General features: G+C 35.4%; 1 protein-coding gene and 1 long non-coding RNA gene across 5 annotated transcripts; one reads left to right on the plus strand and one right to left on the minus strand.

The window, feature by feature from the left end:
- LOC136235420 (uncharacterized) lies at positions 1-1,053 on the minus strand. The gene is made up of 2 exons (XR_010691792.1): positions 913-1,053; positions 1-824 (listed from the first exon to the last, which is right to left on the minus strand). It is a non-coding gene; the product is annotated as an uncharacterized lncRNA (long non-coding RNA).
- LOC136235418 (putative laccase-9) lies at positions 1,017-13,580 on the plus strand. Of its 4 annotated transcripts, XM_066025087.1 has the most exons (8): positions 1,029-1,156; positions 4,140-5,100; positions 5,242-5,975; positions 7,550-7,701; positions 8,115-8,359; positions 8,431-8,556; positions 8,647-9,217; positions 12,625-13,580. In XM_066025087.1, the coding sequence occupies exons 3-8, from the start codon at positions 5,652-5,654 to the stop codon at positions 13,178-13,180; spliced, it is 1,974 nt and encodes a 657-aa protein (XP_065881159.1). In that variant the 5' UTR covers positions 1,029-1,156; positions 4,140-5,100; positions 5,242-5,651; the 3' UTR covers positions 13,181-13,580. The 4 variants fall into 4 exon arrangements, with proteins under 4 accessions (XP_065881160.1, XP_065881161.1, XP_065881159.1 ...); XM_066025086.1 differs by having other exon boundaries at positions 4,140-5,975; XM_066025088.1 differs by lacking the exons at positions 4,140-5,100; positions 5,242-5,975 and having other exon boundaries at positions 1,017-1,156.
- The last annotated feature ends 1,837 nt before the right edge of the window (positions 13,581-15,417 follow it).

Raw genomic sequence — 15,417 nt, forward strand, 5'->3', positions numbered from 1 at the left:
TTCGGGAATGTTCTGAAAGGTCCAATAAAGTCCAAAACTCCAAGTATTATCTGTTCAAGTCGATAAATTTCGAAGCTCAAGGTTATGTCCGTACAAGTCCAACAAAATCTATTCGGGTAAAAAATAATTCAAAATTCAATCCGGCTCCACATCCAAGTTCGGGTCTGAATTCAATTCAACAAGCCCATTCAAACAGACCTATTCAGTAACCAAATTAAATACCAGGGACCGAAAGGAACAATTTACTCAATCCAGCAGCCTGTTCATGAAAGCAAATTTAATCCAAGGACTAACAATGATACTTTCAAAAACTTGGAGAACAAGCTAAAATGCTTGAACAAGAGAAGGCCACGTAGATGCCTCCAATTTCATTTATTTCTCTGTAATTTTACTATAAATAGAGGTGGGACACCACCTTGAAAAGGGCCCCCAATTTTATACAGATTTAAACTTTAATGGGGCCATTTCAAAGAGTGTATTTTCTTGATCATCAATGGAAATCCCCTTCTTCTTCAATTTCGGTTTCATTTGTCTATTTCTGTATTTATTAGATTCAAGCATGGATAAAGATAATTGAGTTTTGAAATCAAAGAGTTTTAAAACCATTTTTCATTTGATATGTAAATAGTTTTATTCAGAGTAAGGAAAATCGATTTGTTCAATACAGAGTTAGAAGAAAACCAAGAATCAGGAACTAAAAGAAGAAAATCCAAAACCGGTTCTATGTCCTGGGTTTCCCTATTTTACCCCTTCAAGAACTTCCCTTAATCGGATCGTGCCGTCATCTCTCTTCAAGCTCCAGCCACCAAAGAGCCACTGAGAATCTGAAAAAGGAGGAAGAGATCGGACTTAGGAGGTAAACATTAAGATCCTTCCAGAAAAAGAAAAAGAGAAAAGACATGAGATCCTCACCATGTAACCGACGACGGCGCTGTAGCGAGGAGTAGACCGGAAGAGAGGCTGGAGAGCGAAACGACGACCACGAATGGGAGGAGCCGAGCTTCCCTGACCGAAGTTGGAGGACCTTCAGAGTCTGGTTTGTGGTTAAAAAATGAAAACAGAAGAGGAAGAGGATGGTTCTGCCATTGAAGATGAAGGTTTAGCTTTGTGAAAGAAAGAAAAGGAAGAAGACGAGTGGAGGCTACATGCAAATAAGGTTAGTAAACCCTAATATCCAAAATATATACCCTATTCTTTTCTATTCCGAATTTACCCTTAGTAATCACATTTACCCCTCTCATTTTATTGCTTTATGAATTCGGCCCCCTATTATTTTAATTGCTTCGATAAAGTCCCTCCATGTTTTAATTAGGTCTCTACTTGTTTAGAGTAAGTTCAATCAAGTCCCTATTAATTACATATTACTCCTCACTTTTATTAATTTATGAATTCAAGCCCCATTTCTCTCCTATCCATATTTTACTTATACATGTGTAGGTTTAGTTTTTATTTACAAATTATTAGTTTATTATTGGCATGCTATTAAATATTATTGTGATGTATGCATGTGATGTATATTAGTTAGTTTATATTCAGGGCCGGCTCCAGGGGAGGCCGCCTAGGCGGCGGCCTAGGGCCTCCGACTTACGGGGGCCTCCGATCGGAAATCTTTTAAAATTTGATAATTATTAAAAAAAAGTTATGGTTAAAAGGTATATAAAATTAAATATATAACAAGAAATAGTGCTAGCTTCAATTGTAAAGACATAGTGGAGATATTTTCAAGGGTGAGAGTTCAATTCCTTAGATTAGCTTTTTTTTGTTCACATTTTCTCTTATTTTTTCTTTTTTTATTTGATAACACAAATGTATAAATTATTACTTTGTTATTATAGTTATTTTAATTTTTTTTAATTTTTTTATAAATTACAAGATGAAATTCACTTATAAATTACGATTTGTAATTTGGTATAAAATGTTATTTAGACTCTGATTTATTTAAACTTTTAATATTTGACCACTAATTTATTATTTGGTCACATTTGGACCATAAACTATTCAAATTGATGAAATTCTACTTAATTATGATGAAGTCTTAATAAAATTGTTTCCTTATATATGTGGTGATATTTTGACATATGAGTTTGACATGTCGTACGTTTTAAAGTTGATTTACTCAAATAATTAATGAGATTAAAACAAGAAAATAAATCTCTAAACTAAAATTTATCAAGTCTAATTATCAAAATATCATCATATGTCAATAATTCTATTAAGTTTCCATCCAAATTGGATTAAAATTTCATCAATTGGGATAGTTCAGTGGCCAAATGATAAAATTTTGGATAGATCAAGCGCCAAATGACAAGATTCCTTGGATCAATCGATGTCTAAATAGTGATTTAAGCATGTAATTCATAATAAATACGCGACTCAACCAATTTTTAATCTCGAAGATAAATTCTTCTCTTTCTTTCCATAGAATCTTGCGATTAGGTTCGAGTTCAGCCGTCCAAGATTAATTTTCAGAAATTAATACTTTGTCGTCTGCTGGCTTCTCGCATGACTAGTGAGAAGAAACTTGATTTTAAATATATAAAAGAAAACTCGATTTTATATATACAAAAGCAAGAAGAATAATAATTTCTTAGCTTTATGTTATTATTATATGACTTGAATTGTAGTTAATAATATATTGGTTTTACTATTTAATATTTATTATTTTTAAAATAGTATTAGATTTAGATATGAAAAAAAGTGTACAATGCGCCTAGGACCTCCAAAATGCTGGAGACGACCCTGTTTATATTAGTTAGCTTATTATTAGCATGTTTGTATACGTAAAGAAAACTATTCATTTTATTATTTTCAACTTAGGCTAATTGTAATTTTAATTCTCAATAAGTTTAGATATTGATAATTTTACTTTCATAATTTACTTTGTGTTGATATTTGTAATTATTAAGTTAGTGTAGGTATACAATTTTATAGCTCATTATTCTTTTTAGATTATTTTCTTCATGTATATAATCGTATTAAAATTCGTTTTTTTTTACATACATATTATGTATGTTAACTAAATCGGGTTCGAGTATATATATAAACGCACCGTGTATATGTGATATGCATAATTTTAAAACCAAAATAAATCGGCTCAAAGTGACTATCTTGAATCTCAACAAATCGAACAAGGTTCAAATTGATGTGTAACGTCGTTTGAATTTATAAAAAATATCCAAAACATTCCTTATTAAAATTCAAATCCTATTTATCGTATATGTAATATACGTAAAATAAAATTGAATTTTAAATAAAATATGATTGCGTGTATGCTATATGCGTAATTTAAAACAAAAAATAGATGAATTCGAAATGTTATTTCGAATGAATAAAATCAACCAAATTAATTCGGATCGATGTGAAAATGTCATTCGAATTCATAACTAAACTAATTCGAATCGATATGAAAATGTCATTCGAATTTAATAATACATTTAAAATAATCTTTATTAAAATCTATATTTTACTTATGGTATATGTGATATACTATGGTAAAATTAGATTTTAATTCGATAAATACAATTACGTGTATGTTATATACGTAATTCCAAATTAAAACAAATCCAAACCTAAACCCAATAACCCTAGAAAACACGAGTACCTGGTTTATATTGACAATTTAAAGCAAAGCAACTAGCAAACACATAATATCACAATAGTACCGATACGTCGGGCGGGGTAGGGTGAGATCACATCTCTTCCCTACACGTAATCGGAAAAACGAACTTCGATCTCTCCGAAGACCGTCCTTATCAGAACCATACAGAGTCAATCCAAACATATAGGATGACCAATCACGTCCGCACTCACAGTTTCAAGAGATGATTGGTGGCGACTCGAAACCTAAAACACGAAAGGCAGATCGAGCCGGCCACGCATCCCGACCTGAAAACCGGAAGCCAGTGTGCGACACTATTCCTTATCAGTTACTTTTTGATAAAATGCCTGATTATGCACAATTACTTATCTTTGGTTGTCTGTGTTACCCTTGGTTGCGTCCATACTCTCCTCATAAATTGTCTCCCCGCTCCGCTAAGTGTATTTTTCTGGGTTATAGTAAACTGCATAAGGGGTACAAGTGTTATGATCCTGTTTCACAAAAACATTATATCTCACGCCATGTACTTTTTGATGAACAGGAGTTTCCTTTCGAGGTATTTGTGCTTAAAAATTCACCTGTGACCCATGCTTCATCTCATGCCCTGCTTCCGACTCCTGTGGTGACATTTCCTTTGCTCTCTCCCGGTGGTTCCTCTCAACATAGAGCTAAATCTGCTTTGCTGCCCGATTCTGGTCAGACCTCAGCAGACACTTCTACTGCTTCGTCAATGCATGAGCTGCATGGCTCCCCTCGGACTCTGAATGCTCCTATTCCTATGATGGAAGCTTCGCCATCACCATCGGTTGCGGAACAGATACCATCACTAAATCTGGGCGTGCGTTCAGGCACGACATCAACCCCTACTTCGCCTATCTCGGAAACTGTGGCAATGCACACTCCAGCAACCACTTCTAATTCATCACTGCCTATGTCTCCGCTGTTAAATGCTCTCCGTGATCCTGACAAACGCATGGTTACTCGGTCTCAGGTGGGGACGTTTAAACCTAAACTTTTGACTGCATCTACGAATATGGAGCCAACTACATATCTTCAAGCTTCCAAGAGTCCTTAGTGGCGTCAAGCCATGGTTGATGAATATAATGCACTCATTCGAAATGGGACATGGACCCTTGTTTCCTTACCTCCTGGAGCTAATCTTATTGATAGTCGCTGGTTATTCAAAGTAAAAACGAAGGCGGATGGCAGTGTTGAAAGGTATAAGGCTCGTTTGGTTGCTCGTGGGTATAATCAATGAACGGGAATTGATTACACCGAGACTTTTAGCCCTGTCATCAAGCCAACTACTATTCCGCTCATTCTGTCTCTTGCAGTTTCCTTGGGATGGTCGATACTTCAACTTGATGTTTCTAATGCCTTTTTGCATGGTGATCTCCATGAGGATGTTTATATGGCACAACCTTCGGGATTTATTGATCCTACTCAACCGCACAGTGAGTGCAAGCTTCAAAGATCACTCTATGGACTCAAACAGTCTCCTCGTATGTGGCATGAGAAACTCACATCCAAGCTTGTTTCTTTTGTGTTTTGTGGATCCAAAACGGATAGCTCTCTCTACTTCTACATTCGCGGTAATGTTCGTGTTTATTGTCTCATTTATGTTGATGATTTTCTATTGACAGGGAACTCGTCAACACTCATTCAGAAACTAGTCCAATTTCTTGAAAACACATTTGCTATTCGTAATTTGGAATCAGTACACTACTTTCTGGGCATAGAAGTTTCGGTTGTATCTGATGGTTTACTACTTCATCAATCGAAGTATTGTAAATCTATTCTTGAGAGAGCTCGGATGACTGACTCTAAACCCGTGTCTAGTCCCACTAATCCATCAGAGAAGTTACAGTTAGGCGATGGTCCTGCGTTTGATGATCCGACTCTGTACCGGAGCATTGTTGGTGGTTTGTAATATTTGACATTCACACGTCCTGATTTGTCTTTTGCGGTTAATAAAGTATCTCAATTTATGCACACACCTACCGAGGTTCATTGAGGTGTGGTTAAACGCATTCTGCGTTATCTTAATGGCACGATGGATTATGGTTTGAGTTTGAAGAAAGGTCCTATTGGTCAATTATATTGTTTTTCTGATGCGGATTGGGGCGGTGACAAAGATGATCGGAAATCCACAAGTGGGTATGCAGCATTTCTAGGGCCAAATCTCCTGTCTTGGACCTCGAAGAAACAAAGAACGGTATCTCGTTCCTCTACGGAGGCCGAGTATCGATCTATTGCAACAGCAACATCAGAATTGAGTTGGCTACAGATGCTAATGAAGGAAATTGGATTTGCGGTTCAACAACCTCCTATCTTATGGTGTGACAACCTTAGTGCAGTGTATCTTTCCTCTAACCCGGTATTTCACAATTCTATAAAGCATTTGGAGATTGACTTTTAGTTTGTTCGTGATCGTGTTCGCTCCAAGTCGTTGGTGGTTCGTTATATTTCAACTGAAGATCAAACCGCAGATGTTTTTACTAAGCCGCTGGCACAGGGCAGATTTCAATTTCTCATAGACAAGCTTACAGTTCGTGCACGAACTGTACAGCTTGAGGGGGGTGATAGGAATATGTAATAGACTTGATAACAAACTCATCCTAATTAGTTATTGCATAGAATTAGGAAGTCTTGGACTAGAGTCACGTTGTATTTAGACTAGGATTCCTACAGTATAGCCTACTGCCCTAATATGTATATATACGTGTGTTTACACTGTGAATAACATTCAGAAAGATTTTCTCCCAATTCTATATTGGAAAACTCACACAAGAAGGCAGCTGGCTACAAGAAATGCAGTTTGGTCTGCTTTCTTGTGGCGTTAGACGCGCCTCATGTGCCAAATGTAGCGTATCCGACGCTTTGTGTGGACCTCACTTCCTAGTTTTGATGGTAATTCAAGTTTTAGTATAACAGTATAAAGCATGTTACTTATATTAGTAACATATCGAGTAGAGTAACAATCAGATTAGTGGTTGATTGTAACCCAACAGTGGATAACAACCATTAAAGTTGCATTTTGATCCCACCATACGATTTTTGGGATATTCAACCCAGGCTTCTTGGTGGACCTAAGAGATAATATTCGATTATTATTATTATTATTATTATTATTATTATTATTATTATTATTATTATTATTATTATTATTATTATTACTCTCAGTCATGTTATTGTAGAGTCAAATCATTTTAATGTGTGGGACATAATTGCTGTTTAGATGGATCTAATTAATGAGTAATAGTTTATTACTTTCATGAAGTAAATAAAATATCATGGATGCTATAATTAATTCACGTTTAAGAGATATGAAATAACTAATAATAAATATTAATAGTAATATCATCTGAGATATGCATGCTAATTGATAAACAGATGCCCAGAGACCACATCCCTTGAAATAAGGCTAATTTGATGCGTTTTATTTGTTGATATAATCAATAATGTTTAATAATTATATAAAAATTATGAAAATTATTTGGAAAAATAATTTACAATTACCAACGACTTTTCCACACCATTTCCGACTGTAAATTTATTATATAGAAGTATTTTGAAAAACAATTTAGCAACTAAATAATGATCGGAGATTCAAAATAATGACCGGATAGTTTTGTGTTTAATGAATGATAATACCGAATGGTCTTTAACAGTCAGTCAGTCAGTCAGCTGATAATGGTTTTCATGGTTCAAGGAAAAGTTCACCATCATGATTTTGTTGTAAGCAATCGCTGTTACTCAGTCTTGATCATATGCACCTTAATGAGCATGTAGAATTTACTCATTCACCGTTAGATCTAGGCTTATTAGAATCGTAAGGTGGAGATTCAAAGTAATCCCGGAGTATTACATCTAACAAATCGGCTAATTATTTTTGACATCAAATTTGTGTTACCTTATATATAGTTAATTAATTTCTTTTTCTTAAACCAGCTGAAAGAAAAAAACATTACAAGGCTATGTAGCAGAAAAGCTGTGATGGTTGTAAATGAAAGTCTACCAGGACCAGTGATATATGTGAACAAGGGCGACACTTTGTATGTTAATGTTCACAATCTAGGAAATTATAAACTCACTATTCATTGGTATGTTTTTTCTATCCATGGCATTGAATCAAATCAGTTACTATCTATAACTTCCCAGATCTTCAAATCAATCTCTGCAAAGCATTCTTCAAATTAAATGTTAGACATCCCACATTGCTAAATGAGGAAACTATATGGCTCCTTAAATATGTGAGGCAATCCTCACCCTTTGAGGTACTTTTTGGGGTGAGTTAGGCCATTGTTTACATGGTATCAGAGTCATGGTTCAATGTTGGGGCTCCTATAGGGGGCCTTTGTTTACATTAAATACCACGTCCCCCAAACTAATCAACATATTACTATGCTTCCTGGTCAGTTGTGTTTTTCTTAAAGGATTGCTCAACTTCACAATCCTAACTAGTTAACAGTCATGTGAAATCCTAATAGTTGAGATTTTGTTTTGATTGTTATAGGCATGGAGTGAAGCAACCGAGAAATCCATGGTCAGATGGTCCAGAATATATCACACAGTGTGCAATAAAGCCTGGTACTAATTTCACTTACCAGGTTATCTTTTCCGATGAAGAAGGTACCCTTTGGTGGCATGCTCATAGTGATTGGACTAGAAACACTGTTCATGGAGCCATTGTTATTTATCCTGATGAAGGAAACTCCTATCCTTTTCCCAACCCCCACGCCGAACAGATTCTTGTTTTGGGTATCGTCCTAACAACCTGGTTCTTGACTCTAAATCATCTTATTGCTGATTGTTCATTATTGTCCTTGCAGGATCATGGTACATTGATGATATGAATTTAGTAGTGGATAAAGCACTTGAAACAGGAGTTAATATAGAAGATTCGAATGCTTACACCATAAATGGCCAACTAGGAGATTTTTATCCTTGCTCCCAAGGTATGCATTTCACTATACCAATGTTAAGTAATCATGGAAGTACTTTTGGATGAGTTAGACATATGTTTACATTGTGTATTTTGGTTGCAGAATCAACAAGTTACCGTTGGCAAGTTGAATATGGAAAGACGTATCTTGTTCGAGTTGTGAATGCAGCCATGAATTCACAAATGTTCTTCACAATATCACAACATAATCTGAGAATTGTAGGAATGGATGGCTCATACCTTAAACCCTTCAACTCAAGCTGTGTGGTTATAGCTCCAGGAAACACAATGGACATTCTTGTTACAGCAGATCAGCCTGTTGGGCGCTATTATATTGCTGCTAGACAGTTCTATACAGGTTCTGATGACTACCCAGACTATGATAACACAACTGCTACTGCAATACTTGAATACAAAGGCAACAACTCAACCACTTCTCCATCTTTCCCATATCATACCCTTCCTTACAATAAAGATTTCAATGCTTCAATTAGTTTCAGAAAAAATCTGAAAAGCCTTAAACATCAGAATGTACCAACAAACATTTCCACTCATATGTACATTACTGCCGCTGTTAACGAATTCCATTTGAATGATACTGAAGCTCTTTCTACCAGCTTAACCAATGTAACTTGGATGAATCCCCTAACTGATGTCCTTCACGCCTACTACAAGTATGCGTTTCTTTCTCATCGCCTATACTTTATTTGTATTATTATTATCGTTTCACAAATTCGTAAATACATTCTTGTGGTTTAAAATGTTAGGGATAATGACAAAAGCTATTCCAATAACATGTCAGGAACTATTCTACCACACATCAGTGACAATTATATGATTATGTGGGTGATAACGGACAGACAATTTCCATAGGTTCTTCAAAAATACTCTCGGTCCGTGATGATGATTTTTCTTGTAGTGTTGTTAGGTCTTTACAACTATCTTAACCTTTTTATTGACATGGTATTACATCACATACTAGCATCAGTTAAGACGTTGAAGGACTAATTGAGAAAATTGGTCCCGGAATTAGTTTATTCTGTCAAAATTGTTGTTATTTCCTATTTCCTGTATTGTTTCTTTTCCTTAAAGGCTAGGACGGTTATATGCAGTTTTGGAAGTAGTGGAGTTGTTGGTAGTTTGTTATCCAATAGTAAATTATTTACGGCTGTCTATAACTGTTTTTGTCCTTACTCTGTTTAGTGGAGAACGTATTGGTTATGCAAAACATTAATGAAGTCATTTTCTACCTTTCAATCTCTCATGAGTACCATTTTACAACCTTATTTATGAAAGTTTGTGCTGGTATTTTTTTGACGACATAATCTCCAGTGTTAGTGAAGAAGAGCACTTACAACATCTGTAAATAGTGTTCCAATTACTAACTGAACTAAGTGTGCTATTGTCATACCATTTCTAGTGTTGGTGTAGCTACAAATCCCTCAAAGGTGACAACAATGCTAGAATGGCCAATGCCAATCAAACTTAAGGGCTTGAGAGGTTTTTTGGGATTAATTGGATATTATAGGAGGTTTATATACAGTTATCGGAGCATCAGTAAGCCTCTCTTGATTTATTAAGGAAGGATCAGTTTGTGTGGACTATGGAAACAACTGCATCTTTTTTCCACCTAAAGCAATTAATGACTGAGGCACCAGTTTTAGCCCTACCTAAAGTAAGCCAGCCGGTTGTTTTGGAGTGTGATGCTAGTGGGTCTAGGTTTAGAGCACTACTTATGCAACATGGTAAGACTATATGCTTCTTGTCTAAAACCCTGAGTCCTAGGAATCAACTCCTGTAAGCCTATGAAGGAGACCTACTGGCTATAGTGTATGCTTGCACTTATTGGAAGCATTACCTAGAAAACTCTACATTTATAATTAAGACAAACCATGAGAGAAACAAACACTTACTCGAGCAAAAATTACACAACTACTTGCAACATAAAGGGGTTTCCAAACTCTTAGGCCTTGATTGCTCAGTAAAAAAAAGAGTTGAAAATAAGGTAGCACATGCACTGTCAAGGCGAATGGATGATACTAACAAGGTGTATGCTATTTCTCTAGTTGTGCCCACTTGGCTTGGAAATGTCCAAGCTTCTTTTCAAGGAGATGTATCATCCACATCCCTTATACAAGAGCTTTCTGTCCAGCCTACGTGCTCCTTCCATAATGAGATCCTGAGATTCAAATAGTGGGTTTATATTGGAGCTATAATTGATCTAAGGGCCAAAATTTTAAAAGTCTACCACAACTCTTCCTTGCATGGACACAAGATGCGGAAAGATGTCATCATATGTGTGGCAAATTGTGACACTTATAAGAGAGGGAAAATGGATCACAAAGCATATCATGGACTCCTTCAGCCCTGCATATTCCACATAAAGCATGGCAATACATAGCCATGGACTTCATCAAAATATTGCCTCCTTTAAAAGGATATGACTCTATACTTACAAAAACAAAACAAGGGCATTTTATCCCTTTGACTCATCCTTTTAGTTCATCCATATTTGTTAAGGGCTTTATGGATAACATATTTAAACTTCATGGAATACTGTAATCTATAGTTTCAGACAGGGATAAAATATTTACAGGAAGTTTTTTGAAAGAATTTATGAAAAAATTAGGCACTAAAATGCAATACAGCAATGCTTATCATCCATGGACTGATGGACATACTGGGAGACTCAATCAGTGCTTAGAGAACTACTACCTCTGTTGTATGTGTTTTGTCACTCCCAAGAAATGGATGGATTCGCTCAGCCTCGCAAGTATTGGTATAATACTATTTACTACAGTTCCTTAAAAATGAGTTCATTCCAAGCCATTTATAGAATTAGGCCTCATCTACCTACCCTCTCATCATCTGATTCCCATGTAGTTGTAGTGGAGGATTTCCTTCGTAATAGAGAGCATATGAGCTCCTATCTTAAGGCTTGTTTGGCTTATTCCTAGAATAAGATGAAGCAGAATGCTGATCGCAACAAAACTGATAGGAAATTCTAGGTAGGGGACATTGTTTTCTTTAAACTACAGCCATACAGCACTGAATCTTTCTGCAAAATACGGTGGGTCGTTTGCAGTAATTGAGAAAATTGGGAAGGTTGCCTGTAAGCTACAACGTCCTCCGAAACTGTTGAAGTCACCCTTGTATTTCATATATCTCTTAAAGAACAGAAGAAAGTAAGTGATTCTACTCTTGTACTTACTATATTGCCCCCTATGGAAGATGCAAAGTGGGTCATATGTCTACAAAAGGTCATCAACACACGTCATGTCTTTGTGGGTGATAAGGCCATCAAGTAGTTCCTAATTATATTGTTTGTGTTTTCTGAAGGTATTGTCACGTACTAGCGTGGAGTTAAGAAGTAGAAGGACCAATTGTTTCTCATTTCCTATATTGTTTCTTTTCCTTAAAGGATATGACGGTTATATGCAGTTTTGGAAGTAGCGGAGTTGTTGGCAGTTTGTTATCCAACTGTAAAACGGTCTATAACCGTTCTTATCCTTACTTTATTTAAAGGGGGAGGAGGTGTCTTTTTGGTTATGCAAAAGATTAATGAACTCATTTTCTTCCTTCTTCCTAAATTCTCTCTAAAATTCCCTCTTCCCTCATTCTTCTCTCTTCTCTCTCTATTTCTCTTATTCTATTCCTTTCGAATCTGACTACAGAACTTTAAGTTCTGACATATTAAAGCTGATTCTCCACATACAATGTGTTAGTTCCTGGATGAACCATGACAAAGTTGGTAAATCTGTAACAACCCGATCTGCACAGTGCTAAATGATACAATAAAGGCATAAATGAACTAAATACCACATCAGAAACGGAGAAACGGTTATATTAGTGAGAGGTGTTTTGAATGATGTACACGGGTTTAAAACCGGTGAAACAGAATAGGTTGTATGAGGGTCAAAGTGGACAATGTTTATACAATACTGGATGAAGTTGTTATAATTGATGGTTCGAATTATGGAAACCTTGGCTTTTGGTTCAAATAATTGGTTAGCACAAGGTATATTTTTCTAGTTTGCACTAATATTAATTATGATACTGATGAATTGCTTGGTGTATGCAGCAACTTGAGTGGTTTCTATACAGAGGATTTCCCGGACATGCCGCCCACATTTTTTGATTTTGTTGCAGAGGATTACCCAGAGAATGCTGTAACGCCGAGCAGAGGGACTGAAGTGAAGGTCCTAGAGTATGGAGAAGAAGTGGAGATTGTTTTTCAAGCAACTAATGTACTGAATGAAGCAATAGAGCATCCAATGCATCTCCATGGACATAACTTTTATATTGTTGGATATGGGAATGGAAATTTTGATTTTAAAGAAGATCCAAAGACTTACAATTTGATTGATCCACCATTTGTGAACACTGCTTCAGTCCCAAAATATGGATGGCTTGCTGTTAGATTCAGAGCAGTAAATCCAGGTGTATGGCTGTGGCACTGTCATATGGCTCGCCATTTAAGTTGGGGAATGGCAACTGTTTTTATAGTGAAGAATGGAGAAAGTGCAGACACATCCCTACGCAAACCACCACCTTATATGCCTCCTTGTGATGAAACACCACCTTCATTCAAGCTTTGGAAATCTCAATATTCACTTGGATTTTCACAACAACAATAATTTATGAAAGATGAAGGTCAAACAAATAGAAAACCTCTTCTACAATAAGTTGTAACAAATACTGTATATCTCACTTTTTAATTTTATGATGTAGTCTTCTTTTCCCTGGTGGAATGCTGTGGCCTCCTACGCCTAGAGTAAAGCTGCTTAAAAACCAAATAAATCTTGGATTGAAATGGACTCAAAAATAATTACTTTACTAATTTATTTTACCATTTACTAGTTATTAACCAATCTAATCCAAAAATCTATAAAAGAAAAGAGACATTTTGATATATAGGTGGAGAAATGAGCCGATAAACAGTTGGTTGAAATAACCGAAGAAGCAGAAACAAATGGTAAAAGCTAGGGGTATGGTGGGCACAGTTCCGTTAACCAGTTCGTTACACTTTTTTTATTATTAATCGGTCCAAACCTATCTGCTTTCAATAATCTAGCTATAATAATAGGTTTGGATGAAATTAATTTATAGATTGGTTGTTAATTAATAACTGATCCAAACCACTCTGCTTCAAGAAAAAAATAAGCAACTCAAACCAAAACTAATCCATTCCAACTCTAAAGAGTATCCATCGATTTGATTGTTTGTTAACAACCAATTCATGGATTCTTTGCTTGATTGGATTATATTAGTTTTTTCTATATAATAACTATTGGATTAATCAATGAACAGGTTTCATGGGGGTTTTCCCTATGGCCGCTGTTTTGCCGGACATTTGTGTATTCTTTGTGTATTCTTCGAGCTTTTAGTTCAATCGGTTCCATGATATGGTATCAGAACCTCTAGGACCAAACGGTCGAGCGGTAACCTCATTAATTTGTGGAATTAAAAACACATGGCGGGATGGGCTATAAGATATATGATTGGACCTTAACTATCAGTTCGAGCTTTTAGTTCAATCGGTTCCATGACATGATATTAGAGCCTATAGGACCAAACGGAGTTCAATGGGCATTTGCGTGTGGGGTGTGTTGGAGATTAATATAAGATATATAATTGGACCTTAACTATCAGTTCAATCGATTCCATGACATGGTATTAGGTCCTATTTGGTGATTAATATAGAGATAAGGATAAAGTTCTAAGAGAAAGATATTCTCACAAAATCCAAAAATTCTCTTAATATTCATTTTCATCCTCTCAAATTCGCTAATTTAGGCATCCAACTGAGGTGACTAGTTGGGACCCCGTTTGACCCTTTGTATATCTTATTGCAAGATGGTTACAAATCCTACTTTAAGACTTCCTCAAAATTTTCCACATAAAAGTACTTTAAGTCATTTGACTCCTTTTCACTAAGGTCAACATTAATAATAAATAATGTTTATGTCAGATTAATTGACAATATTATCTTTCGGATTAGCAAAAGCTAAGATCTGTAACATGTGCTTAAGTTTGAAAAAATCGAAGAAACAATTAATTAGCAAAGCAAATTAAGCTTGTTTCATTATTCATAAAACTAATTTATTATTGAAGATTAATTTAATGCCACAAAATTACATAATCTTCTCTATAAATTAATCCTAGCATTTTCATTAACTTTGCAGTGTAAACTATAAGCAATCTAATTGAAAGAAAGAGAAGTCTGAAAATGGGCAGCAATGAGGTACTAAATAGAGGAGCATGGACTACTCGAGAGGAAATGGACAAAAATTCATCAGCAAACAGGCAAGTTTTGTCACAAACGGATTTGAGAGTTATTCTACTGCAACATCAAATCGTTCAAAGATATATATGTATCAGTTGATACCTATAATGTTAGGTCATTCATATATATGTATCAATTTGTTGAAATAATCTTTATGCACTAACTAATTGTTTGCACACAGCTCTAAGGAGAAGTGGGAAGGAAGAGTTGTAGGCATAGGTGGTTGAATTATCTTACACCAAATATTAAAAGGGGCAACATTACCTCCCAGGAAGAAGATTTGATTATCAGGCTCCACAGGTTCTTCGGCAACAGGTTAGTTTTTTGATAAATGATTTCAAATTTTGAATACTTGAAGCTCCAAACTGATGATATAATATTTTTGTTCTTTATATATAGATTTGCTCTTTAATTCCCTGCCGAACAGATAATGAAATAAAGAAATATTGGAATTCAACGCTAAGAAAGAAGGTGAAACACAATATGAAATATGAAAAGCCAAAAAAAAAAAAAAAAAAAGTAATAGCACTGATTTCTTATCCTTACCTAATCAAAATACTATAATTTGAGGACCTGTGACTCAGACAG

Source organism: Euphorbia lathyris, chromosome 7 (genome assembly GCF_963576675.1).
Source record: "Euphorbia lathyris chromosome 7, ddEupLath1.1, whole genome shotgun sequence".
NCBI classification, from domain to species: domain Eukaryota; kingdom Viridiplantae; phylum Streptophyta; class Magnoliopsida; order Malpighiales; family Euphorbiaceae; genus Euphorbia; species Euphorbia lathyris.